The 21,754-nt window shown below is 41.1% G+C and overlaps 1 protein-coding gene across 3 annotated transcripts in view; it reads left to right on the top strand.

The window, feature by feature from the left end:
* Positions 1-21,754, top strand: part of lrba (LPS-responsive vesicle trafficking, beach and anchor containing) — a 198,456-nt gene that overhangs the window by 145,689 nt on the left and 31,013 nt on the right. For all 3 annotated transcript variants that reach the window (XM_078262819.1, XM_078262827.1, XM_078262811.1), the window contains exons 44-46: positions 4,370-4,510; positions 5,956-6,075; positions 9,032-9,184. In XM_078262819.1, coding sequence (XP_078118945.1) covers positions 4,370-4,510; positions 5,956-6,075; positions 9,032-9,184 — 414 coding nt within the window. The remainder of the gene's footprint in view (positions 1-4,369; positions 4,511-5,955; positions 6,076-9,031; positions 9,185-21,754) is intronic.

Below are 21,754 nucleotides of genomic sequence, written 5' to 3'. Positions count from 1 at the left end.
ACTCATCTAGTGAGATGGAATGGAACATATTACAGTAAGGCATGTTAAAACCAAAAACAGAAGTGGCTGTCTCTGATATTTGAGACAATCAAATATCAGGGAAGTCCAATTTTTGTAATACATCCATGTCTTTAGAGGCTTACTGAATGCCAAAAATGCTGCACAGCGGTTTATAACACTATGAGACTGGATTTTGCAACTACATTATTTTTATCCTTCGTCATAAAAATAGCATAATGATGTTCATGTTACAAAGTAACAATAGGAATGTATGCTTGCATGTATTGTATTGGCCAACAATCAAATACAGTGCATTGCCTAATGATATTGCACTGCGTTTAGGCAAAAGTTGAGCCATGTCCAACTATTTTGACAGAAATCCCAGCGTTTATTCTGCCAGGGCCCTCTGTGGCCTCTATTGGCGGTTTCTTTTGGATGCAGTACTTTTGTCAGTATGATAGCAAGCCAATAAGGGCGATTCCATTGAAATGGGAAATATTGACTAGTATGATGTAGTTACAAATTCTGGTGTGTGTGTGAGCCTTTAGCCAAACATTCATTAAAATAACCTTAAATACATAAACCTTAAAAACATAAACAAAATAACCTCTGCATGGTATAATCCAGTGCAATACAGTAGCCCTGCACATTTACAGTACTATAAACACAGGAACCATCCACTCACACGTCACACCGCCCTGTCATACAGATTCAAACACCCCAACATTCAACACCTTGTCCCTTAGGTTCTCCCCAGTCCTGCTTTCACATCCAATCTGCTCCTCTGTGTCTCTGTGTTTTTATTCCTCCCAATGTAGCTTTCCCCACTGTATGAAGCTGCATAATTCCTCTGTTTATCTGGCTTCATGTTGCCCAGTAGGCTGAAATGTGACAGTTGTACTTGACACACACACACACACACACACACACACACACACACACACACACACAAACGCACGCACGCAGTTTTCTAGCTCTTTCTGCCTCCCGCTCTTCTTCTTTGCACTGCCTTGGAGCTCGGACAGCTCCGCCTCTGTGCACAGTCAAGCCTCACAGCCCCGGGGACTAAGTGAAATGAAGGGAAGATTGGTGAAAGGAGAAGAAACAGAAAGACAATCTTAGAGCAAAAGAAAGAGGATGAGAAAGTGTAAGAGAAGAACATAATTTGCAGTTCTTCTGCCGTGCTTCTTTTCTCCTCAGAGAGCAGAATAGCAGCCGAGAAGGAAGGGAGGGAGCGGGGCCAATCTTTATTACATCTGTTTTATTCATGTTGTTGACACACATGTGATATCAGTGTATGACCACTGGACCGTGGCAGACTGCGGTGTCTGGAAAAGGGCAAGCAGCACTGCACAGCCCCACAAATCCACCCCCACCCTCCAATTCTGCACCCGCAATCATTTGTGCTCTGTGTTTCTTCTCTTTGCATTCAGATTTTCTGACCTTCACTGTTTTTTTGCTGTATGTTTGTCTGCATTATTCACTACCTTGCTTAGTTTCTCCTCTTCCTCCTCTGCTTTTTTTTCTCTTTTATATTCCAGTTTTCTTTCTCATTCTGTTTGCCTCTCACGCTGCCTCTCTTTCTCACCATCCACATCTCTCTTATTCTCCTCCCCCCCCCCCCCATGTCACATTGGTTGGGTTGTCTCATATAGAAACGGGTCATCTGAGAAGCCTCCACTGACATTGAGATGCCAAATTGCCATGAATGTGTGTGTGAGTGTGTGTTTGTGTCACACACTGTCATCATTCCCAGCACAACAGAGGCCACACAGAATTTATGTCCCCTGCTGCCAGAGCCATTCTGACCCCAGGGACTTTCTTATCATAAACTCTAACCTCAACCTGACATCAAACGTCGACCCGCGAGATAACATTGTAGTCACGATAAGCACACACTAGAACTGACTCCAAGTGTTGCAACTCTCCTTTACCCTTTCGTACACCCCAGTTCTTCACACATTCCCCCACAAAAATGCACTTGTCCTACATATAGATAGCTTTAGGACGATTGTAATTGGTCAATTGGGTTATACAATTCCACTGAAGACAAAAGCATGGTTATTCTTGTTACTGTACCGCTTTTAATAAAGCACCACAAACAAAAGAATTGTTAACCCCTAACCAAAGATTAGGTAGTCTATATTTACATAGCAACAGAAATGGTGAGGATTTATTAAGCATTCCCTGTACCTTTGTGCTATAACCTACTACTCACAGCCACATCAGCTAATAGTGTATTGATTTCACCATACGTGCCCCATATGTTTATCCCCCAGGCCCTCCACACCATTTTCACTGTTTAAATAGGACATTATACATAAACACTCCTTTCAAAAGGCTCTTTTGATTTATGACTCAAAGCCGAGGTGATGCTCAAATTGTTGGTAAGCCATTATACTTCATCACCGGTAACCCATTATTGTTTTAAAAGCAAAGTAGCGTTGGATAATGTCCTTATAATAGTTCTCAGGAAGATCCTTGTTGTTCTGTGTTTTTTTTTTTCTCTGAGTATACATACACATTTTATTTGTGTTCTCAATCTGAAGAGAATTTTGGAGGCTACTATGTTTACTTTTTGAACAAGGATATTTCAGATAGATTGGCATATAGGAAGCATAATGTATAATCTCAAATATGGGGTTAAATCAGTCTTAAACATGAATCTGTTCATTAATGCTGTCCAAAACATGTTCATTTGTTTTGAGTTAGCTGCCCTTGAGGTTTATTAACTGTAATTATTTCTCCTGATTATTTTCTTTAAATGGCCCTGCAACACCACACTGTTGATGAAGAACCGATTAGGACTAATCCAAGATTAATTCCCTGATGTTTTCCCCTTCAAAGCACCAGCCCGTTTTCTTTCCGTAGCTTTCTCTTTAGTCTAATTAAAACTACAAGATTGGTTCATTTATCTGAGTCCTCATCAGAGTGCTATTCTTTGCCCCGACATATTATGCCAATCTGTGGTGGGGCGGCAGCAGGCGTTTCATCAGCACACTGCCGGCCACTCTGCTCTGATGTACGGCGCGTCACCGCCGCTCTGTTGCAGCTACTGTAAGCCGCGCACTAGCATCACAGTAATTTACAGCAGTAAACAATGTCGGGCTCGCGCAAACCAACAGCCCCCACATGCACTCACACACAATTCTCCCTCTCGCTCTGTCACTGTGGCACTTTCAGTCTTTTTTTATTTTATATGCCTTCTCTCCCTTTTCTTTTTTTAATGAGCCGACTGTTATTAGGGCTATAAATCAGACCAATGGGCCTGATGTATAATTCACTGTGTGTACTCACCCACCCCCAGTGGCCCTGAGGAAGCCCACAGTGGATCACCGTCAACACAGAGCTGCACAGTGTGGTGGCACAAGGCATTTTGCCGTGTAAATCCGCACACACTCAGAACACTATTTTCGAAATTACTAAATAAATGCACACACGGAACCTAAAAATAGCAACCAATTCTGCACAAATCCTGTGTGCATCACTCCCAGTGCACACAAATACATGAACACAAGCATGCCCCATTACACCCACACAAAACATTAGCCATATCACAAATCAATATCGATGCCTGGCCCTGGATGAGTCTCGCTGTGACAGGCACCCTATGATATGAAAGAGATCCAATTGATCCACGCCCTACCAGGCCCTCATCCTCAAAAGGCCATCATTCCATTACCATTGATCTGCTCTGTGTGTGTGAGGGAGAGAGATGAAGGGGGGTTTGAGGGAAGGAGGCACAGCCAGCAGAAGACCAATAAAAATTGAACCAGCCTGAAAGTGATTTCTATAAATGAGTATTTAAATAATAGCCGAGCAGCACAGGGTTATTGGTTTTGTAGAGCGATGGGAAATTAATGCAACTTAACCATTTTTCTAGACTACAAATAGGGCTGGTGACCAGTGTATTAGTTACAGATTAATAAAAGTAGAAATTAAAGGAACCCACAGCCTTGCTGTTGATATTCCTAGTCGGCACTCTTTCATTGGAGCACATTAGTTTTCTCTGACAGACTACAGCTGCAGGGGCTCAGTTTCACAGCCTCTAAAAAGCACTCTGTGGGAAAGGATTGATCTCTGTCTGAAGGGAAACATCATCTAATATTCATTTGAAATTGCACAAAGGTTACTAGCTTCATTTGCCTTGCAACTGTTATGCTGCAAAGAGTGTTCCGTGAATGTATTCACAGTAAAATTCAGTCATCCTTTCCTGCTTCCCCTTTGTTATGACACGCCCATATGTTTGTCATTTCTCATCTTTGTCTCTGTTTTAATGTCAAGCAGCAGATAAAAAGAAGTTGCAGGTATGTTTTTTTTCCTTTTAAATATGTCTGAAAATATGTTTTATGTTTGAATTTCTCCATAGCCCATTGGTGCTCTGAACCCCAAGAGGGCAGCATTCTTTTCAGACCGATACGAGTCCTGGGATGATGATCAGGTGCCGAAGTTCCATTATGGCACCCACTATTCCACCTCCAGCTTCACCATGATGTGGCTACTGCGTATCGTAAGTGCAATTGAAATTACTGGCAATAACATTCTTTGTTGTTGCTTTTTATAGTGTTATAAAAATCATAAAAAAATTATATATCAGTCCAAAAAATATATGTATGCATATGTGTAGGCCAGGATATTGCTCTTTATAAATAATGCAGCACATACACTGGCTGTGAAAAGGCCCCACTTCCACTGAATTTTAAAAGAATGATGTAGAATTATGCACAGCAATATGCATATCCAACTTATGTGTTATTTTAATGTTTTGATTTTCCCTCTGGAGTTTCATATCATTAATTTATTCTTATTAAGGTACATACTTCCTAGAAACACATTTATTTATATTCAATTGACAGTATATATATAAATGCTAAATATTGCATCACATGCATATTGTTCCTTATTTATTCTTGCATATATATATATATATATATATATATATATATATATAATTATACTGTATGTTGTGGCCATATTATAATAATAATAATAATAAATCAACAACAAAACTGCAATTAAATGTCTGCAATGGAAAAATCCCCTCAAGCACAATATTAAAATATTTAAGGAATACCATATATTATGTGATTTTGTTTTGCTTTTGAAGAGTATATGCAGTGTACATTGTGCACAGGAGTGCTCTCTTTTGATACCTTTTTGTCAAATGGATGCCATCAATCTTTCCATACTACACTCAAGGGAGAGGGAGGTTACTAAGTTTCCAACATGCAGTTTTCTCCTGTTATTGTCCCAGTAGCTCACTGTCTCAGTGACTCCCAGTAGAGTTACCTCATTGATCCCTGCACATCATTAGCGGGCTTACGCTAAAGCCACTCTACCAGAAACCCTCACTTATAACTCTCAGATCAAATGTAACATCAGAGAGGAACTGAAAACTTTTGCAGTAAATGCAAACTATTCTTGTGTATTTTGTGTTTATTTGTGAGATTTTACAGTGCGCTTAATCCTCTTCTGTTGTTTTTAACTGCACAACGAGATACAATGTGGTTAACCACCTACACTTTTTAAACAAATGAGGTGTACGTCATTTCAGGCTGAACTTAACTAGCCATCTACAGTATCAGTTTTTTGCTGTGGCCCAGCATATTGTGTCCATGTCACTTGGGGGCTATTGCGTCAGAGAGAAGGCTATTGATCTGTCCTAACAAGATTATACATGATTAGAAATGCATCAGTAGCACGAGTGTATTGGCTTTAGTAGCTCACTGGGATCATTGTTATTTTTATTGTTCATTTTTGGATTCCTGTTTGTTAAAGGGAGTGTAAAAAGAGTAGATTTTGGTTCAAATCTGTTGACTTAGTGCTGTACTGAACCGCAAGCACCACCGACTTTTACTGCACGTTTTGATTGCACAACAAGGGATTACATTTTAGCCCATTACAGCAGCTGAATCCAAAGAGCAGATTTAAAGCATTTCATTTTCTAATCAACAGGAACCCTTCACCACGTTTTTTCTCAACTTCCAAGGAGGGAAGTTTGACCATGCTGACCGCACCTTCTCCTCAGTGTCTCGGGCCTGGAGGAACTGCCAGAGAGACACATCTGATGTTAAGGTACTGTACACACACTGATGCATGCACGCACATAATGTGAAAATACTTTCCCGGTTGACTTGTAAGAAGGTTAGAAGATAGAAGAGATAAAGGACTGAGCACTTCAGGAGAATAAATCCCCATCCAGCACCCTTACAGACATAGAAGAAAAGGTTTCTAAAGAGTAATGTCCAGTCACTACCAATCATTGTCCCTATGCAATGCAAGCTTCCTGGTCTTCTGATCAAAGCGTTAGACTAATCCTCATCTGTCTCAGCTGTCCGTCTCAGATTCAGCCAGCTATAACCTGGACTTGAATCACTGCCCATTGGGCCCCCAAACTCTACTGAGCTGTTGGATCTGCCCTGCAACAGCACAGGTCATTCTCATACTGAAGGCCTTCGAACCTCCAGTGCACACTTTAACTGCGCTCCTAAAACATTTACGACTACAGTCAGACATTCTATGTCAAAGCTGGGTTTTGCTTGGTGGGGGGGGGGACAGCGGTGGTGTTGGGGGCTTTGGCGCTTGATTGCGTTTACCCCCCCACCCCCCACTCCCGCCAATAAAACATATGGATTGTGTTACTACGTAGCTGGCCAATGCTTGATTGCGAAAGCCCAACAAGAGCCCTCGTTTGCTCTCTGTCTAGACCAATGTCAATGTGGATCAAACTGTGAGAGCTCAACCTCGGATCAAAATAAAGGGGAAATCTAGACCAAGTCACTTTGTGTCCATGTTCAGTTTGAATTTTTCGCATATTTTGAATGAGAGTCCGTCAACTTTATCCACTTGGACGCACACATTTGTGTTCTGGGCAAAAGAGGAATTAGGGACGAGATGTATCAATTTAGTATGCTAAATACACCATTTAGCTTTAGCATTTGAGCCATTGATAGCAAACCTCTGTCCCTGCCAGAGGGCAAAAAGCCCCAGTGTTTTCATACCCCACTAGTAAAGAAGGGGTGATAATAGGTTACAACACCCAGATTCAATGTGTCTCTAGCCTGGGTGACGCTAGCATGACCTCCAGTCCCCAATCCCCTGACCCCTAGCCTCAGCCTAAAGGCATCAGAGAGGGAGAGAGAAGAGCAGAGGGGTTAGAGGTAGCAACAGTGGAAGTGTAGCAGAGGAGCCCAGAGGCCAGAGCCCCTTCCAGTGACCCATGACAGGACAGGATTGGGGATCAGAGGGGCTGGCCTCTGACCAGGCCGGAGCAAAGGGGCCACTGCACATAATGGTCCATGCAAGGCAGGCTTGAGTGTTGGGGAGCGAAGCCCGCAAGGTTTTGTGTGTGTGTGTGTGTGTGTGTGTGTGTGTGTGTGCGCGCGCGCGTGTGTGTGTGCGTGCGTGTGTGCGTGCATCCTGCCACCTCCAGCTCAAATTTACAGCAGGCTGCAGCCAGTGAACCTGGGTGAGCTGGAGGCCTCGTTAAGAGGTTGACCTTTGGTTTTAGGTCAGGTTTTGTGGAGTGAAGAGATTTCAGAAGTGTTGAAGTGCTGTTTTGTTTTAAACCTGTGTGTTTGCTTGCTCATTTGATTGGATGTTTTCACCCCATTGATGAGAGGTGGATGTGGTGTGCAGCTAATTTAAAAGAAAGGGTCATGTTATTATATGCATATTTTTTAGAGATCATGTTGCTCGTGAAAATCTGTTTAAAAAAACGCTGTTTAAGGAACCTGCTAATCTCGCTCAAGTTTAAGCATGGGGTATTTGCATTCTGCCATGCTGTCGTCATTGCTGCTCGCCTGACAGACGAGAGCATGTCTCTGATGTCAGACTGTCAACATGTTTGTATCTTTCTCTCCTTCTCGAGGGGACCAGTCAGCACTTGTAGTCACACGAGCTTTGTGAACAGACAGCGGGGCTACCATCAGATCCCCAAATTTGTCTGTATTTTTTAAACTATTGCGATCAACTAATCATACCATGTAATATGCTGAGATATTAGTTTCATTAGAAACTAATATATTAATTAGAAATTACTACTAGTACTTTGTCTATGCACAACTGTTTCCCAGTGCAGTGAGGATTGAAGCCGTGCTTTGTTATAAAGTACATATTAAAATACTGTATATATCAACCCAGTACATTATCAGTTTTAATAGCAACAGGTTACAACACAATGTACATTTCACACTTTTTTTTTTTAATTTTTTTTTTTACTATTTACATGAACCAGCCAAGAGTTGAGACATCCTGGCCCATCCTTGTTTCATAATCAGCGAGATATACCCACAACAATGACATTACAGTTCAGGCCTGGAGGGCAGTATGGTTTATCTACATGTTTTTAAGCTCAAACTCAATCTTAATGTTTACACTCATTGTGGCAATTTCTGCTTTTGTTAAGAATGACGAATGGCTAAACGTATGGGTTTACAACTCATGTCATAACTACCTTTCTCTTCACTATCTGCCAGTTTGAAAATACTTTGTGTTGTTTGAGACAAATCATCATAGTTAGGATAAAATTGGGCCGACTACTTCATTTTATGTTGTTGTGGAAGAGGGGGGTGGAAGCAGAAAGACATTTCTCTGCTGCTTAGATACAGACAAAGCAAACGAGTACTGAGTATTGAAAAACCACAACCGAGTGCACGCTCAGAGGTTTTTGACATCTTCTGTAGTGGCCAAAGCACAAATGCGGGCAGCACACAAGCAGTCAGAAATGTAATTACCATGAATAATTGTACAATTTGAAAAACTCCACCGTATAACTGTTGTAACAGACACGCACACAAAGCAATCTATAAATCATTCTGAACTGGATTTATACAGGGATTGCCCTTCTGTTTTTCTTTTACTTTTTTTTTCCTTCGGCTCTCCTTAATACTCTTAGACATTCAGATCACACCTCTCCAAATCACACTCCTATACTAGGACTGGTTAGTGACTTCTCTGAGCCTTCTGTAGTTTCAGAAACATCCTTTAGTCAGCATTACTTTAAATGTGTCTCTGTCCTATATCCATGCAGGAGCTGATCCCAGAGTTCTACTACCTCCCCGATATGTTTATCAACGCCAACAGTTACAACCTGGGAGTGATGGAGGACAACGCTGTAGTGTCTAATGTGGAGCTGCCACCTTGGGCCAAGAGCCCAGAGGAGTTTGTACGCATCAATCGCCTGGTAAGAAACATGGACAGACACGCACCAATGCCCATTCATGCACACTCTATAGGCATCAATATAAAGTGTTACATTATTGTTATATGGACATTATTTTTAATTTAGTAATATCTACAAGTCGCTGATACACATTGTAAACACACACACACACACATTTCTGTCTCTGCCTCATATGTCACATAACCTAGACCGACTGAAGTCTAGCCGGAGGTTTCTGTCCCTCCTATTTCAGCTGGTAATGCTAATTCAAAGAGACAGTGTTATTTCCTGATCGTCTCACAGCTCTTCCTGTTACCTGAGCCTCCCGCTCCTCCGACATGCCCCAGCTCTCAGATTTCCATGTTGGAAAAGTGATCCAACATCACCTCACCTCCGATCCCCATCCACCTCGCCATCTCTCTTTCTGCTCTCGCGCTGTCCACACACATCTGGTGCATATTCGTGTGTGATATTGCAACTTTGTGTAGAGAGATGATGCAGTATCCTGTTTCCGATCTCCCCTTCCCGCCTGCTCAGCCCAAAGCAGAAAAAATATTCAGTGGAAATGCACGTTGGATGTTGTCAGACTTGCTGTAATATTGACATTGTAGATGTTCTCTCCTCTTCCACATACATACACACATACACACACACGCACGCGCAAACACACACGCACGCGCAAACGCCCACGTGCGCACACACGCACACACACACACACACACACACACACACAAAACTAAGATAACTCTTTGGATCAGATTATGCTCTGCTCTAGAAGGTCAAAAAGCACCGCACCACATATTTATTATTCCTGTTGTTTGTTGCTGGAGTAGCTTGTCATTGGTACTTTTAGTACTTGTTGACTTTGAACAGTTTTACTGATATTTAAAGGCCATGCTGTCATTGTTAATACATAACTAAATATATTGCATGAATAGGGTCAAATTCCAGAGGAAAACAAGAATATACAGTGCCAAATCATAGGTTATAATGCTCTTAATTATATCTTAATTGTGTTGCTTTAAAAGTCCTCCATCTGTTCAAATTTGAATTTTGTCACAGGCCACATTCCCTCTCAGTAAAATGTTTGGGGGAACAAACAGATGTAGCTTCCAGTGCGATGTGTGCCCACAGTAGTAATGGGTGCTGATGAGGCTGGGTGTGCTCTGTGACCTGTGTAGTCTTGTGGTGGGGTATGTTAACCAGCCTGCTGATATGACCAGGCCCCTATCATTAATCACACACTTCTCCCTCTTTGGCTGTCATCGTGGTCTAGGCCAAGGTGGATTTATCCGGGGAAGCTTGTTGTGGTGGCGGCGTGCTGTTTTCCAGTTTTAAACTTAATTTCTGCTAAAGAAGGAATATACTTGATGAATTTTTCATCATCTTGCAAAGAAACTTGGAGACCTGACTGCTGTCATGTAGTGCTGAAACAATTGTTTAAGTAATTTATTTAGGAAAAATGCCACTTACCTTGTATACGCCTTCTAAAATATGAAGATTTGCTGCAGTATATTGAATACCTGTGTGTTTTGGACTGCTGGTCAGGCAGAACAAATAATCTGAAAATATTTGCTTAGGGATCTTAGAACTCATGTTGGGCATTTTTTTTCACAATTTTCAGACATTAAATAGACTAAATTAATCAATGAATTTTGTAAAAAGAATTGACAGATTAATTGCTATGACAAGAATTGTTAGTCAGCTCTGCCATGTTTTTATTGTAGTACGGTTTCACCATTTTTTACCATCTTACTTTGCTTCTATTCTGTCTTTAATACTGTTCTCCTGAGTAAAAATTGTTAAATATACAGAAGTAAATACACACACACACTCACGTACATATTCACCTTTAGTATATTAAAAATTTGGATAGTATTATTGTTTACACTAAAAAATCAGTCAAAACAGTAACACTGGAGAAACCAACTTGAAAGCATCTGTGTGTTAATGTGATTTGTGCTCCTGTAAGCACAGAGCGGCTTTTCATTGCCAATTTCCTCCGATTCTTTCCTTTGTGCCCAATTTAGCACTGCAGAGGCAATTAAGACTTATCCAAATGGTTTACACTCAGGTACATCTACCTGCTAGTTACTGCTTTCAGGCTGATCAAATTTCAGTCCACGGTTTCTTTCTGTACTGTGTGCAAATTGAGATATTGATCCAGCATGCAGCTGAGCCCAGCAGGCAGGTGTAAGTGCGCAGAAACCTAACAAGCTCAGTTAAAAAGGAGCTCTCCGGGGTTTCATAACGGGATTGTGAATAGATCTGCTTCATAATGCTGTAAGTTTGTAACATTGCTGATCCACGAACTTCAGGTTGTATTAGGGAGTAAAATTATTCTGTCATGTTGGATTGATCCATTCCTGCAAGATGTAACTCACATGTCAATGGCGGTCAGACATTAATAATGTAATAATAATAATAATTGTAATGTAATTATTATTATAATAATAATAATTTGTTAATTTGTCATGCAAAAACCAGCATTTGTATTAGTCTTACAGATTTGTTGATAAGTTAATAGTACATTGTCAGTATAAGATTACATTTTGTCTTTAAATGGCCCAGTCGTACAGTACTACAAAACGTATGCAGACGGAGTCAGAGAGCCAGAGTACAGGAGGGTGGACAGGAAGAATAAAGGGGAAAATGGGCCGAGGTAGAGGGAGGGATGTGTGGGTGGACAGGTCTCTGGTCTTGACAGATAGCTGGCATTAGAGGGTGTCAGCTGGCAACTGTGGTACTGTTGGGAGAGAGATGAGCATGGTGGAGAAGAGAGAGGAAGTCTGAAGGAGTTAATGGGCTGTTTGGCTCTCTTTAGCTTGTCTACTGCTAATGGCCTCGCAACACAAGGATAGACGGCAGGAGAGAACACGCAAACACACGCAAATGCACACACGCTTACGAATACACACATGCCTGCTGTCTCCACTCTGGTTATGAGCCCTAGATGATTAACAGCTAATTAGGGCCCAATCTGGAAAGGCCATTAAAAGCCTCTCACAGTAAAGGATTGTGCTGCTGTGCATACCGGCAGCTTGTTTTTTTTGTTGTTGTGAGTGAGAGTTGCATGGTTGGTAATAAAACACAAAAACAAAACTCCAGCAGAAGATGTAAACATTACATCAAACTGTAGCCTGGTTTATATTGCTCTGGTGTTGGACATGTCATAGTTCATCACTAATGTTTAGTGAAAAGTGTGTTGCATGGCAACCGATTAACTGCAAGAGTGTGCCTACACCGATTGTTGTTTAACCTCTGGCTTACACAACACTGAAGGCTCAAAGGCTCCAGTTGAGTTAGAAAACATGGGTTTGACGTGTTTAGGAATGGTTGGATTTTAGACAGACTTACTGGAGACAAAGCACCTCAGCGTCTTAAGTCAGGCATGCACCTTCACTACAGTACACTAAAGTGCCTACAGAATACTTAAATAGTAATTGCTTGTAAAGGCACACTCCCTTTTTCTCGGTCCATCACAAACCCACACAAACACGCAGAGACGCCAGGTCTTGAGTCAGCATGCCACAGAGATCAGGGACTGCTTGTTGTTTTTACCAGGAGGTCGAAGCAGAGGTTAAGAACTTGATCCCTCCTTCACCAGATAACTACATGTCTCTGGGCACTGTCAGCCTCTCTGACATTCCACTATATATGACCACATCTCACTTCTCCGGTCTGCTAACCATTAGCGCGATAGCAGGTGATCGTATGTATGTGGTTGTGCGTGTATTTGTGTTCTCATCAGTGTACCTGTGCTGTCATTTGTCCAGGCTTCACTGGGGCTACTGCTATAGAGCAGCCTAAACCACAGTCTGTTACAGTTGCCATCTCCTAATGCGAATAGTCTAATGGTAGACTGAGTTAAGATTTCAGAGGCTGTGATTTACACACATAAGCAGGAAAAAAAAGAATTGTTTAAACCACGTGTCAAACTCAAGGGCCGAGGGCCAAATTATTTTTTTACATTTGTGTTGTGCTTTTTTCGTCATTTTTGACGCCTTTTCCGGCGGTTTATGCACTTTTGTGATTGTGTGATTCTCATTTTCCAGTGTGGCCCTTAGGAAAACCGAGTTTGACACCCCTGGTTTAAACTGTAAAGCTGTTAAAGCTGTTGGTTATCTACATTTTAATGAATTTAATATTCATAATGAAACAAATATAGTCCTACTAGATCATTGGGTGGCCAACATGGATGATTAGTGTCATGTTAGTTCAACAGGTTTGATGCATCTTTTTTCAACGCAACTGGTATCTTTTTATTTCTATGGTAACTGATGACAAAGACTGCCTTTTTTTCTCTGAGAGGTGGGGTTGCAATCACCATCTAACCCATTTTAACTCTACAGGGCCCATTTGTTGCTCCATAGTTCACATGTTTGGTTCCCTTCAGTCATCTGCGCTCTTGTAGTGCTGCTGACAGACCTGCAAACCACACACATGGGAGAGACGGGCAGCACATTACTTTTGGCCTTTTTCCCCTTATAAAGCATCTGCTCACTCAAAGCAGTGACAGAGACATCATTTAAACGGCCCTCACAGAACGAGTGAGAGACTTTCCTCTTGTTGAATGGGCAAAGCCAATTGAGTGATGGGTCAGAAGTTGATACTGAGAGGGTTGACCACAGGTCCCCACCACATGTTGTGAACCCTCAATATAAGGACCCAACACATCTCTGCTCGGATGTTAGATACCAAAGTAACTGATGTGTGATTTTTAACCATTGTGCTATTAAGCGTATTATAGAGAATAGTCCTTGTGCTACTTTGGGTGCCTAGTGTGTGTAAAAACCCTTGGATGCTGGAACAATAAAAGCTGCCATTATTACAGGATTGGATATTTGTGCTGTGCCTTAAGCCGCCATGATCAGAGCCTGTGATGCAGGCATGGTGTGTGTCATTTCCATGTAACAGATGTGTTACATGTGGCTTACCTTGATGCCATATTGGAGTTTGAGGTTTGCCCAAACTGCAATCTCCATCTAATCGTTTCAGTTGTGGCTGCATCTTCTACCTTTCCTCCATTTCAAAAATGGAAAAGGATCCTCTGACATTATGTACAAATGTAAACCCATTTCACTGTACAGTGATTTGGCAGTCAGTCAGTAACCTTTGTGACTAATTCAGAACTACGAAACCATTTAAGTGACCATAATGAGCATTTTACAAGATGGAGCCCTCCCTGGTGCACTGCATGACACATGCACATTTTCTTAAAGTGCTCATATTATTCTCATTTTCAGGTTCATAATTGTATTTAGAGGTTTTACCAGAATAGGTTTATGTGGTTTAATTTTCAGAAAACACCATATATTTGTTGTACTGCACATTGCTGCAGCTCTACTTTTCACCCTGTGTGTTGAGCTCTCTGTTATAGCTACAGAGTGAGACATCTCACTTCTGTTCCATCTTTGTTGGGAGTCGCAGTAAGTACTGCTAGTTGTCAGTTGCAGAGCATGAGGGAGTGCCATGCTAGCAGCTAGGCGAGCATTATAACGTGTGTTACAAAGTGACACACGTTCGTCACAGAAGTTAAGGCTGGACTACAATAGAGCTGTTTGGAGCAGTTTGTGAACAGTGTTTTCTCTGGAAGATGGTAAGTCCCTTTGGGGTGGACTTTGTTTTTTTTTTAACTTTGTAAACCTATAATGTGCACAAAAAGATATATAACACAATAAAGGAAAGGGGAAAAGCCAAAAAGCATAATATGAGCACTTTAAGTCAGTGATTCTCAAAGTTGAGTCCGTGGCACTCCTGCAGGGGTCCGTGAAAAGTTTTCAGATTTATTCAGTTAAATTATCATTATAATGGCTGTGGCTGAGAGGTAGAGTGGGTCAGCCCTCAACCACAAGATTAGCGGTTCAATCCCACCTTCTGGCCACATGTCAAAGTGTCCCTGAGCACTGAACCCCCTGTATGTGTATGTGTCCACTGCTCCTAATGCTTGGGTGGTGGGTTAAATGCAGTAATTGAATTTTACTACATTGTACTGTACAATTGTATTTGACTAATAATAGTTTCTTCTTCTTTCTTCTATAATTTTTTTTTTTTTTTAAGAAAATACCTCATAGTTCAACAAATATTTTAAATAGTTCATAGATTACTTTTTAATCTAACAAATCTATAACTCTCAGAATCTGTTTAATACATATGTTTAGTACATGTCTAATATGTTTCTAATACATTTCTCCTGTGTTGTTCTTTCACATAACATAACTAAGACTACAGAAGTGTAAAAAAAGGCTTTAGTCAAATTATTATTAATTGTTATTCTTGTATGGGTCCTTAGCTGAAAAAAGATTGAGAACCTCTGTCTTAAGTAATTGTTTGTCATATGTAATACTGAAACCTAGAGTTTAAGCAATTTTCTATTAAATGTTATTTGTGATGTTGACATTCAATCATCATTGAATCAAATTACTTATTAAATACAGTTATTTAAATACTCTCTGTAATGTGGAAAGGTTATCACAACCGCTCCTACTGAGAATTAACACATAACTTTATCAGTCCAAGCAGCTTTCAGTGATTTTCTGCTCATTGTTTTGCTTCACAAGTATATTTTTGATCCCAGTAGTGGCCAGACAGACACGCCCCAAATTATGGAATTGTGGGCCGCCATTTCTAGCAAATGAGATGTGATCTGAATGAGTTAAGGAGGTTGAACATCTAAAAGGCTTCTCAGGAGTTTGTGACTTCAAACTGGGGTAAACAACTGAGTATTAGACTTACATTTGCCAGGTAGCCAAACAAGTTTTTTATTATTATTTGTTAGGAGGTAATTGTTTGTCAGCCTTTAGTATACCAAGGCGAGGGGTTTGCTTTTGTGGTGTAGCTGCAGCTTTAAACTTAAAATGTAACTTGTCGTTGAATTCACTCTGCTAACTTTCACTTTGAACTATGATGGCGAGCCTCACACTTGCTCTCACAGCTGTTAATGTGGTCACCCCACAATCATCTTCTAAACATCTCCTGCTCAGCGCTAACAGACAAATGTCATATTAACATGAGCCAAATCACCTTTACCCTCTAAACCCCATATACTCACACTATCAGCATCTTTAAAAAGTCCTTTTCTGAAGTTTGTCCGTTTTATTTGCTGACAGCCGTTCACACTAACAGAAGTGTTATGTCATGGCGGACAATTCCATTATCCTACCAGTTGATGATCAAGGAAGGGGAAAGGGGGGTGTTTTGGGTGCTAGTTGCCATTTGATAAGATCATTTTCAAGACAGAGTATTGTGGCTAGAGCTCAAAATATTATGAAATATTGTGTCGTTATGCGGAAGTGGCCGTACAGAATCTGAGGGAGAGCTGATTGCCACAAGACACATAGACATGTTAGCTCCCCAGCTCAGACCACCAGCTATACAAAGTCAAAGATCATGGCTGTTTACATTCACCTCTCATCCGCACCGCACTCTCTGATCAGACAGCCGCTGGGACGCACATAATGCGGTTCCCACCAGCCTCCACATTTTATCCTCACAGGAACCCCATGGGAATTCATGTGTGAGCTGAGGTAAACCACTGCAAGGACCAGACACTAACCACTAAGATATACTTATGCACTTGTGAATGACTGAGTGAGTGCAAATCTTCACGTCGTCTAGCCCAGTATGGCCTTATGTAACGGAACACAGTTTACCATGTTAGCCTAGCGCTAATCTATTCCCCTGGTGTCTCCTCTCAAAGCCTTGTTGTTGGATGGGAACTAGCACGTGGGGTAGAGGGGGGTTATCTGGCTAATGTCAGGCAGCGCTCACTGTAGGGGTATTGTCATACATAAGGGCAGACATGTTTACTGTGTGCTCAGTGTTTTACGAGCTGCCCCCCCCCCCCTCCATGTCCTTCTCCCCCTCTTCTTCCTCGTCCTCCTCTTCAATGACGTAATGGAGGAGGCCGATGAGAGCCTGAGAAATGAGATGATCTACTGCTGCTGACATACTCACTCACTAATGTTGTCCTTCTCCCTTTTCCTGCACTCCTCCACTCTCTCAGTTTACTTCTGCCAAAGTCTACTGAGATGCTTTTTTGTTGTTGCAGTATTAGTCTGTTTTCACACTCCAGCACTTTGTCTCTGCCTGTCAAACTCCTGGACATCGGTGTCGTCATCTTTGCTATATTTAAACGATTGTCTTTGGCCTCTGCCCCATCCCAAGCTAATGTGTTCAGTTAAGCATCAACAGCAACAGTTACTTTATATATATTTTTGCATGCAGACACCGAAACACAAACATTATCACAAACACACAATGTATAACCTATTGTCAAAAGATTAGCGACATGGTAGAAATCATTATCACAGTATTTGTTGGGATGTTTTCAGATATTGATATATCAGAATATATAAAAAAAAATATATATAAAAAAATAAAGTGAAAGGGAAAGCAATAAAACGGGTTTTACCGTGCATTAAACTGTTCATACTGTAGTACGCTTGAGACAAAAAGTTGAACTGTGAGTTCAAGAACTTGTTTAGCATATTCATTTGTACAGAAATGTGTACAATGATAAGATGACATAATGATATAATCATATGATCACAATGTAATTCAAAAATGTGATGTGTGAAGTTTGTATTAATTAAATAAGATTGGTATTCTGTTAATTAAATTAATCTTAGTTTTAGTTAAGTTGTTATTAAATTCATGTAAATCTATAATTTGTGATATTGTTAGGATTTCAACTGAGGATTGTTTTCATTATTGGTTAATGATAATTAATAGTTAGTCTCTCTCCCCCCCCCCCTTGAATAATGAATTAATCTGTTATATAAAATGTCAGTGAAAAATGGCCATCATAATATCTAAGAGTACAAGGTGACCTCCGCAAAAATATTGAATTCACTGTAATGTAAGACCAAGAAAAGCAGCAAATTGTCACATTGGAGAACCTGCAACCATCAAATATTTGGCATTTTTGCTTGTTGTCCTTTTAAAGCTATAGTGCATAGTTTCTGCCGGCCCCATGAGGAATTCTAAGTAATGACAACAAAACTGTCGGCACGTCCACATGATACAAGCCTTTTGTGACTCTGCAATTTAATGGCTTGAACATAACAGACGTTCATTAATATCAAAAAGTTACACACTAAAGCTTTAAGGGAAAGGCATCCTTCCTATTTCCTTGTTTCACACACACACACACACACACACACACACACACACACACACACACACACACACACACACACTCCACATAACCCAACACCCCAATAGACTCTCCTTGAAGGGTAACTACACCCAAGCTGATCAGTTGAGTCATTCATTCTAATCATCTCTACGCTGTGCTGAGAGGCTGCCACACCTTCAGACGGACAGAGAGACCGTCTAGTCCTCGAGCAGACTCTATAATCATCTGAGACAACAATGCTCCTCTCAACAGCTATCCAAATATTCCCTCATTCAGCACGCTCCGCAGCCTTCCTCAGTGGCCCTGTGGTCAGCTCTGACTGTTGACTTAGCTTTTGCTCACTTCATCCTATTGTGGATGTGTCTTATGGCACCGGTGATGTATTTGCTAGCTTGTTAGTCTCTCTGTATGGAGGCGGACAGATGGTTAGGTTCTCTGGAGGCGCTTGTTAGCTGTTGTTGAGATTATTGTAAACAGTTTTAAAATAGCCGTTTTCTCGTCATAGTTTTCTCTTGACTCTTGCCAGTCGAGATATTTTCTTTCTAAGACAAAATGTATTTCAAAATTTCTAAACTCCCTGTAACCACTTTTATAGATTATCAATATTTGTTGTGCTGCATCATATCGTCATGATCAAGCATTAACTAAAAACTAAAAAGAGAAGACGACCACAACATTACTGCCTCCTGAGTTTGAGTCAGCACCATTTGCTTCATCCATTTACTTCTCAATCAGTGTTGTTTACTCCATTGTCTGTGCTGTAAATTGGACCACTTTCGCAGGCTACACTACACCATTTGTCTGACTAAGACCAAATCCACCATGACATGTTTGTTTTGGGGAGATACTTTCCCAATCACTGCTCATTCAGCTTCTTTTCACCCCATAACATGATATTCTTGCTTTTCAAGTGGGTGCGGGAAAGTAAGAGGGACGGGAGGAGTGAGTGGGAGAGAGAGTTGGGGTTAGAGTTTCAGGTTCCACTTGCCAGCGAGTGCCTCCGTTGACCCATAGCCAGAACTCTCACAGTTGTGACCTATCTAATTAGTAGAGCAGGAAGGAGGGGGGGAACTGAAGTACCGCACACAACCCATCTGGGGTTCTCCTAGTGTGTGTGAATATGGGAATAAAGGAAATGGTTTGTTAGCTGTGCGGCTGCTCCAAGGCTCTCATTCCTTACGTCACCCGTTCCATTTTTTCTTTTTCCTCTTCCATGTTGGGGGGCCCCCCTCTCCCCTGGCTGGCAACAGGCTTCCTCTGCCTGCTTCAAAATGACGATCGGCTTCTCATTTACAGCGAGCTAATAAGCTCTTTAATCAGAGTGCTTGTCAACCTCAGGGCAAGGCAACTCCAGAGGAGTTGATCCAAAGGATCAGATGACTAGAAGAAAGCGCAGGAGGGAGAAAAAAGGGAGTAGCGCTTAGAGTGAGAGAATAAGTAGAAGGGAAAATGAAAGGGGGCTGTCGAACTTGGAGGAAGAAAAGAGAGAGAGAGATAAGAGATAATAAACTTTACGGTAAGAAGAATAGACAGTCTTCCGCTAAGGATGATGATGTTTGTTGTACTTGGAAACACACAGATTTGATTGCAAAAATAATTTGACTTAATAAAACGCACAATAAGAATACAATACGACTAAACAAAACTTAATAACTGATTTTGTGGTTTGGCATTTTTGTTATGCGAATAAAAGCACGATGTTTCACTGTCACACACACAATGTGGTTTTCAGGATGTTTTGAACAGCTTGTTCTTAAACAGTCGTTTTAGTATATACAGACCTGACAAGTGTTTGCTTTATTCATCCGTAATCGATACAAAAGAAAACAGTCTGCTGCTGACAACACTCTGCATACAACATGTGCATTCGATTACACACCCACACCATCGTTGACACGCGCACAGGCACGTGCATGTACGCTCGCATCACCGTTGGCATGCAAATGAGTGGATTGATTTGTTAAGTGACATTTTAACATCCTTACAGACAGCTCTCCATAAGTCCTTAAAAGGGTTTTTTAGGGCCAATGAGGGAAGGAGGAGAGCATTCAGTGTCACCTCGTTAAAGCCAAAGTGAAATCCAGCTCAATCCAGACCATAAAGCTAACCGCAAACCATAGCGAGGCACAGGAACTTCACTGATAAACCCGGATCTGTAGCATGGACAGACACTTTTACTTTTGAGCAAAGTGAAGTAAAAAAGAAAAAGGAATCAAAATAAATCGCACCCACTTGCAAGCAGAAAAAAACATTCCAAGGGGAGGCTGTGTAGCCTCACCAGCCAGTAGCCACTGAGTCGAGATCAGACGTTCTCTGTTTTGCTCCTTAGGACTCCTAATCCTGGTTTAATGTCCACCAGCTGGTTAATTGCAATCATTTGGTGTCTCCGGTCTGATGTCTCAAATAAGGATTGCATGCCTTTAAGTCCTCAGTCTAGAGTATATCTCGCTCTAAAGAGTAACATATTGACAGACACATTTTCAAACTGTCTTTCTTTGAGTGTTTTTGTGGGGGTTTTTAGGCTTTAAATTCACACTCCAGCTTCAGATGTTTTGAAAAGAAAAAAATTAAGGTAATGTAAGACGCACAGAAAAGGCACGTTAATTATCATAGCCCTGCAAACTGTCAGGCAAGCAAAATAAGCATTCAATTCAAGAAGAGAAATTAGAGAAATCCATTTGAATACTTGGGTCCTTTTGAAGGGCAAAAACTGATTTAAGTTAAATGATTACTTTGTCTTACATAGGAGGATATTCCAAATTATTGTTGCCATTGGAAACAAGTCACAGAACACAACAAAGGGGACCCCCCTATGCTTCAGAGGTGTACTTTGTCAAATCCTTAACAATAGAAATGTGGGATTCCAGTGACTTCTACCCCCTATCAGCATTTACATAAAGGCATGCTAAATTATTCATTAATTATCAGAGAGTCCCCCGTGGATGGGGATGACACACACACTGGCTGCTAATTGGCCCATCAATAATCCTGCCTGGTTCTCCCGAAGTGGCACCAGATCCCACCTCAGGAATCTGCTATCTGCCCCAACCTTCTGCCACACTATTTCCACAGTGTGGCTCTACAGAAGGAGACTTTTCTACACCTGCTCACCTGGAACATTGTTAATGGGTTGTCGGTACATGCCTGATTTCTGCACTTTACTTTCTGCTTGTCTATCAAGTAGCGTACATTCCTCACATGCTGTCTTCTAGATACAAGTATCACAACTCTCACATGTATAATTGAAATTGCATGCTATTATTGTCTATATTTGCAAATATAGTATGGCATTGTGTGGGGTTAAAAAGGATACGGCTGGTGATATTCTATATTTTTGTTCCTTCTGAAGATGTAAAGCTTTGAAAGCAGGTCACAAATCTATAATTTCATTTTTAGAAAAAAGGTGTAATCATTTCCTGAAGCAGTCGAGCACTGTAGTTGTACTCAAACAG

The sequence above is a fragment of the Sander vitreus genome, chromosome 2, assembly GCF_031162955.1.
Source record: "Sander vitreus isolate 19-12246 chromosome 2, sanVit1, whole genome shotgun sequence".
In the NCBI taxonomy this organism is placed as follows: Eukaryota; Metazoa; Chordata; class Actinopteri; order Perciformes; family Percidae; genus Sander; species Sander vitreus.
Note: the sequence above shows the minus strand (reverse complement) of the source record. Positions and strands in the feature narration are given on the sequence as shown.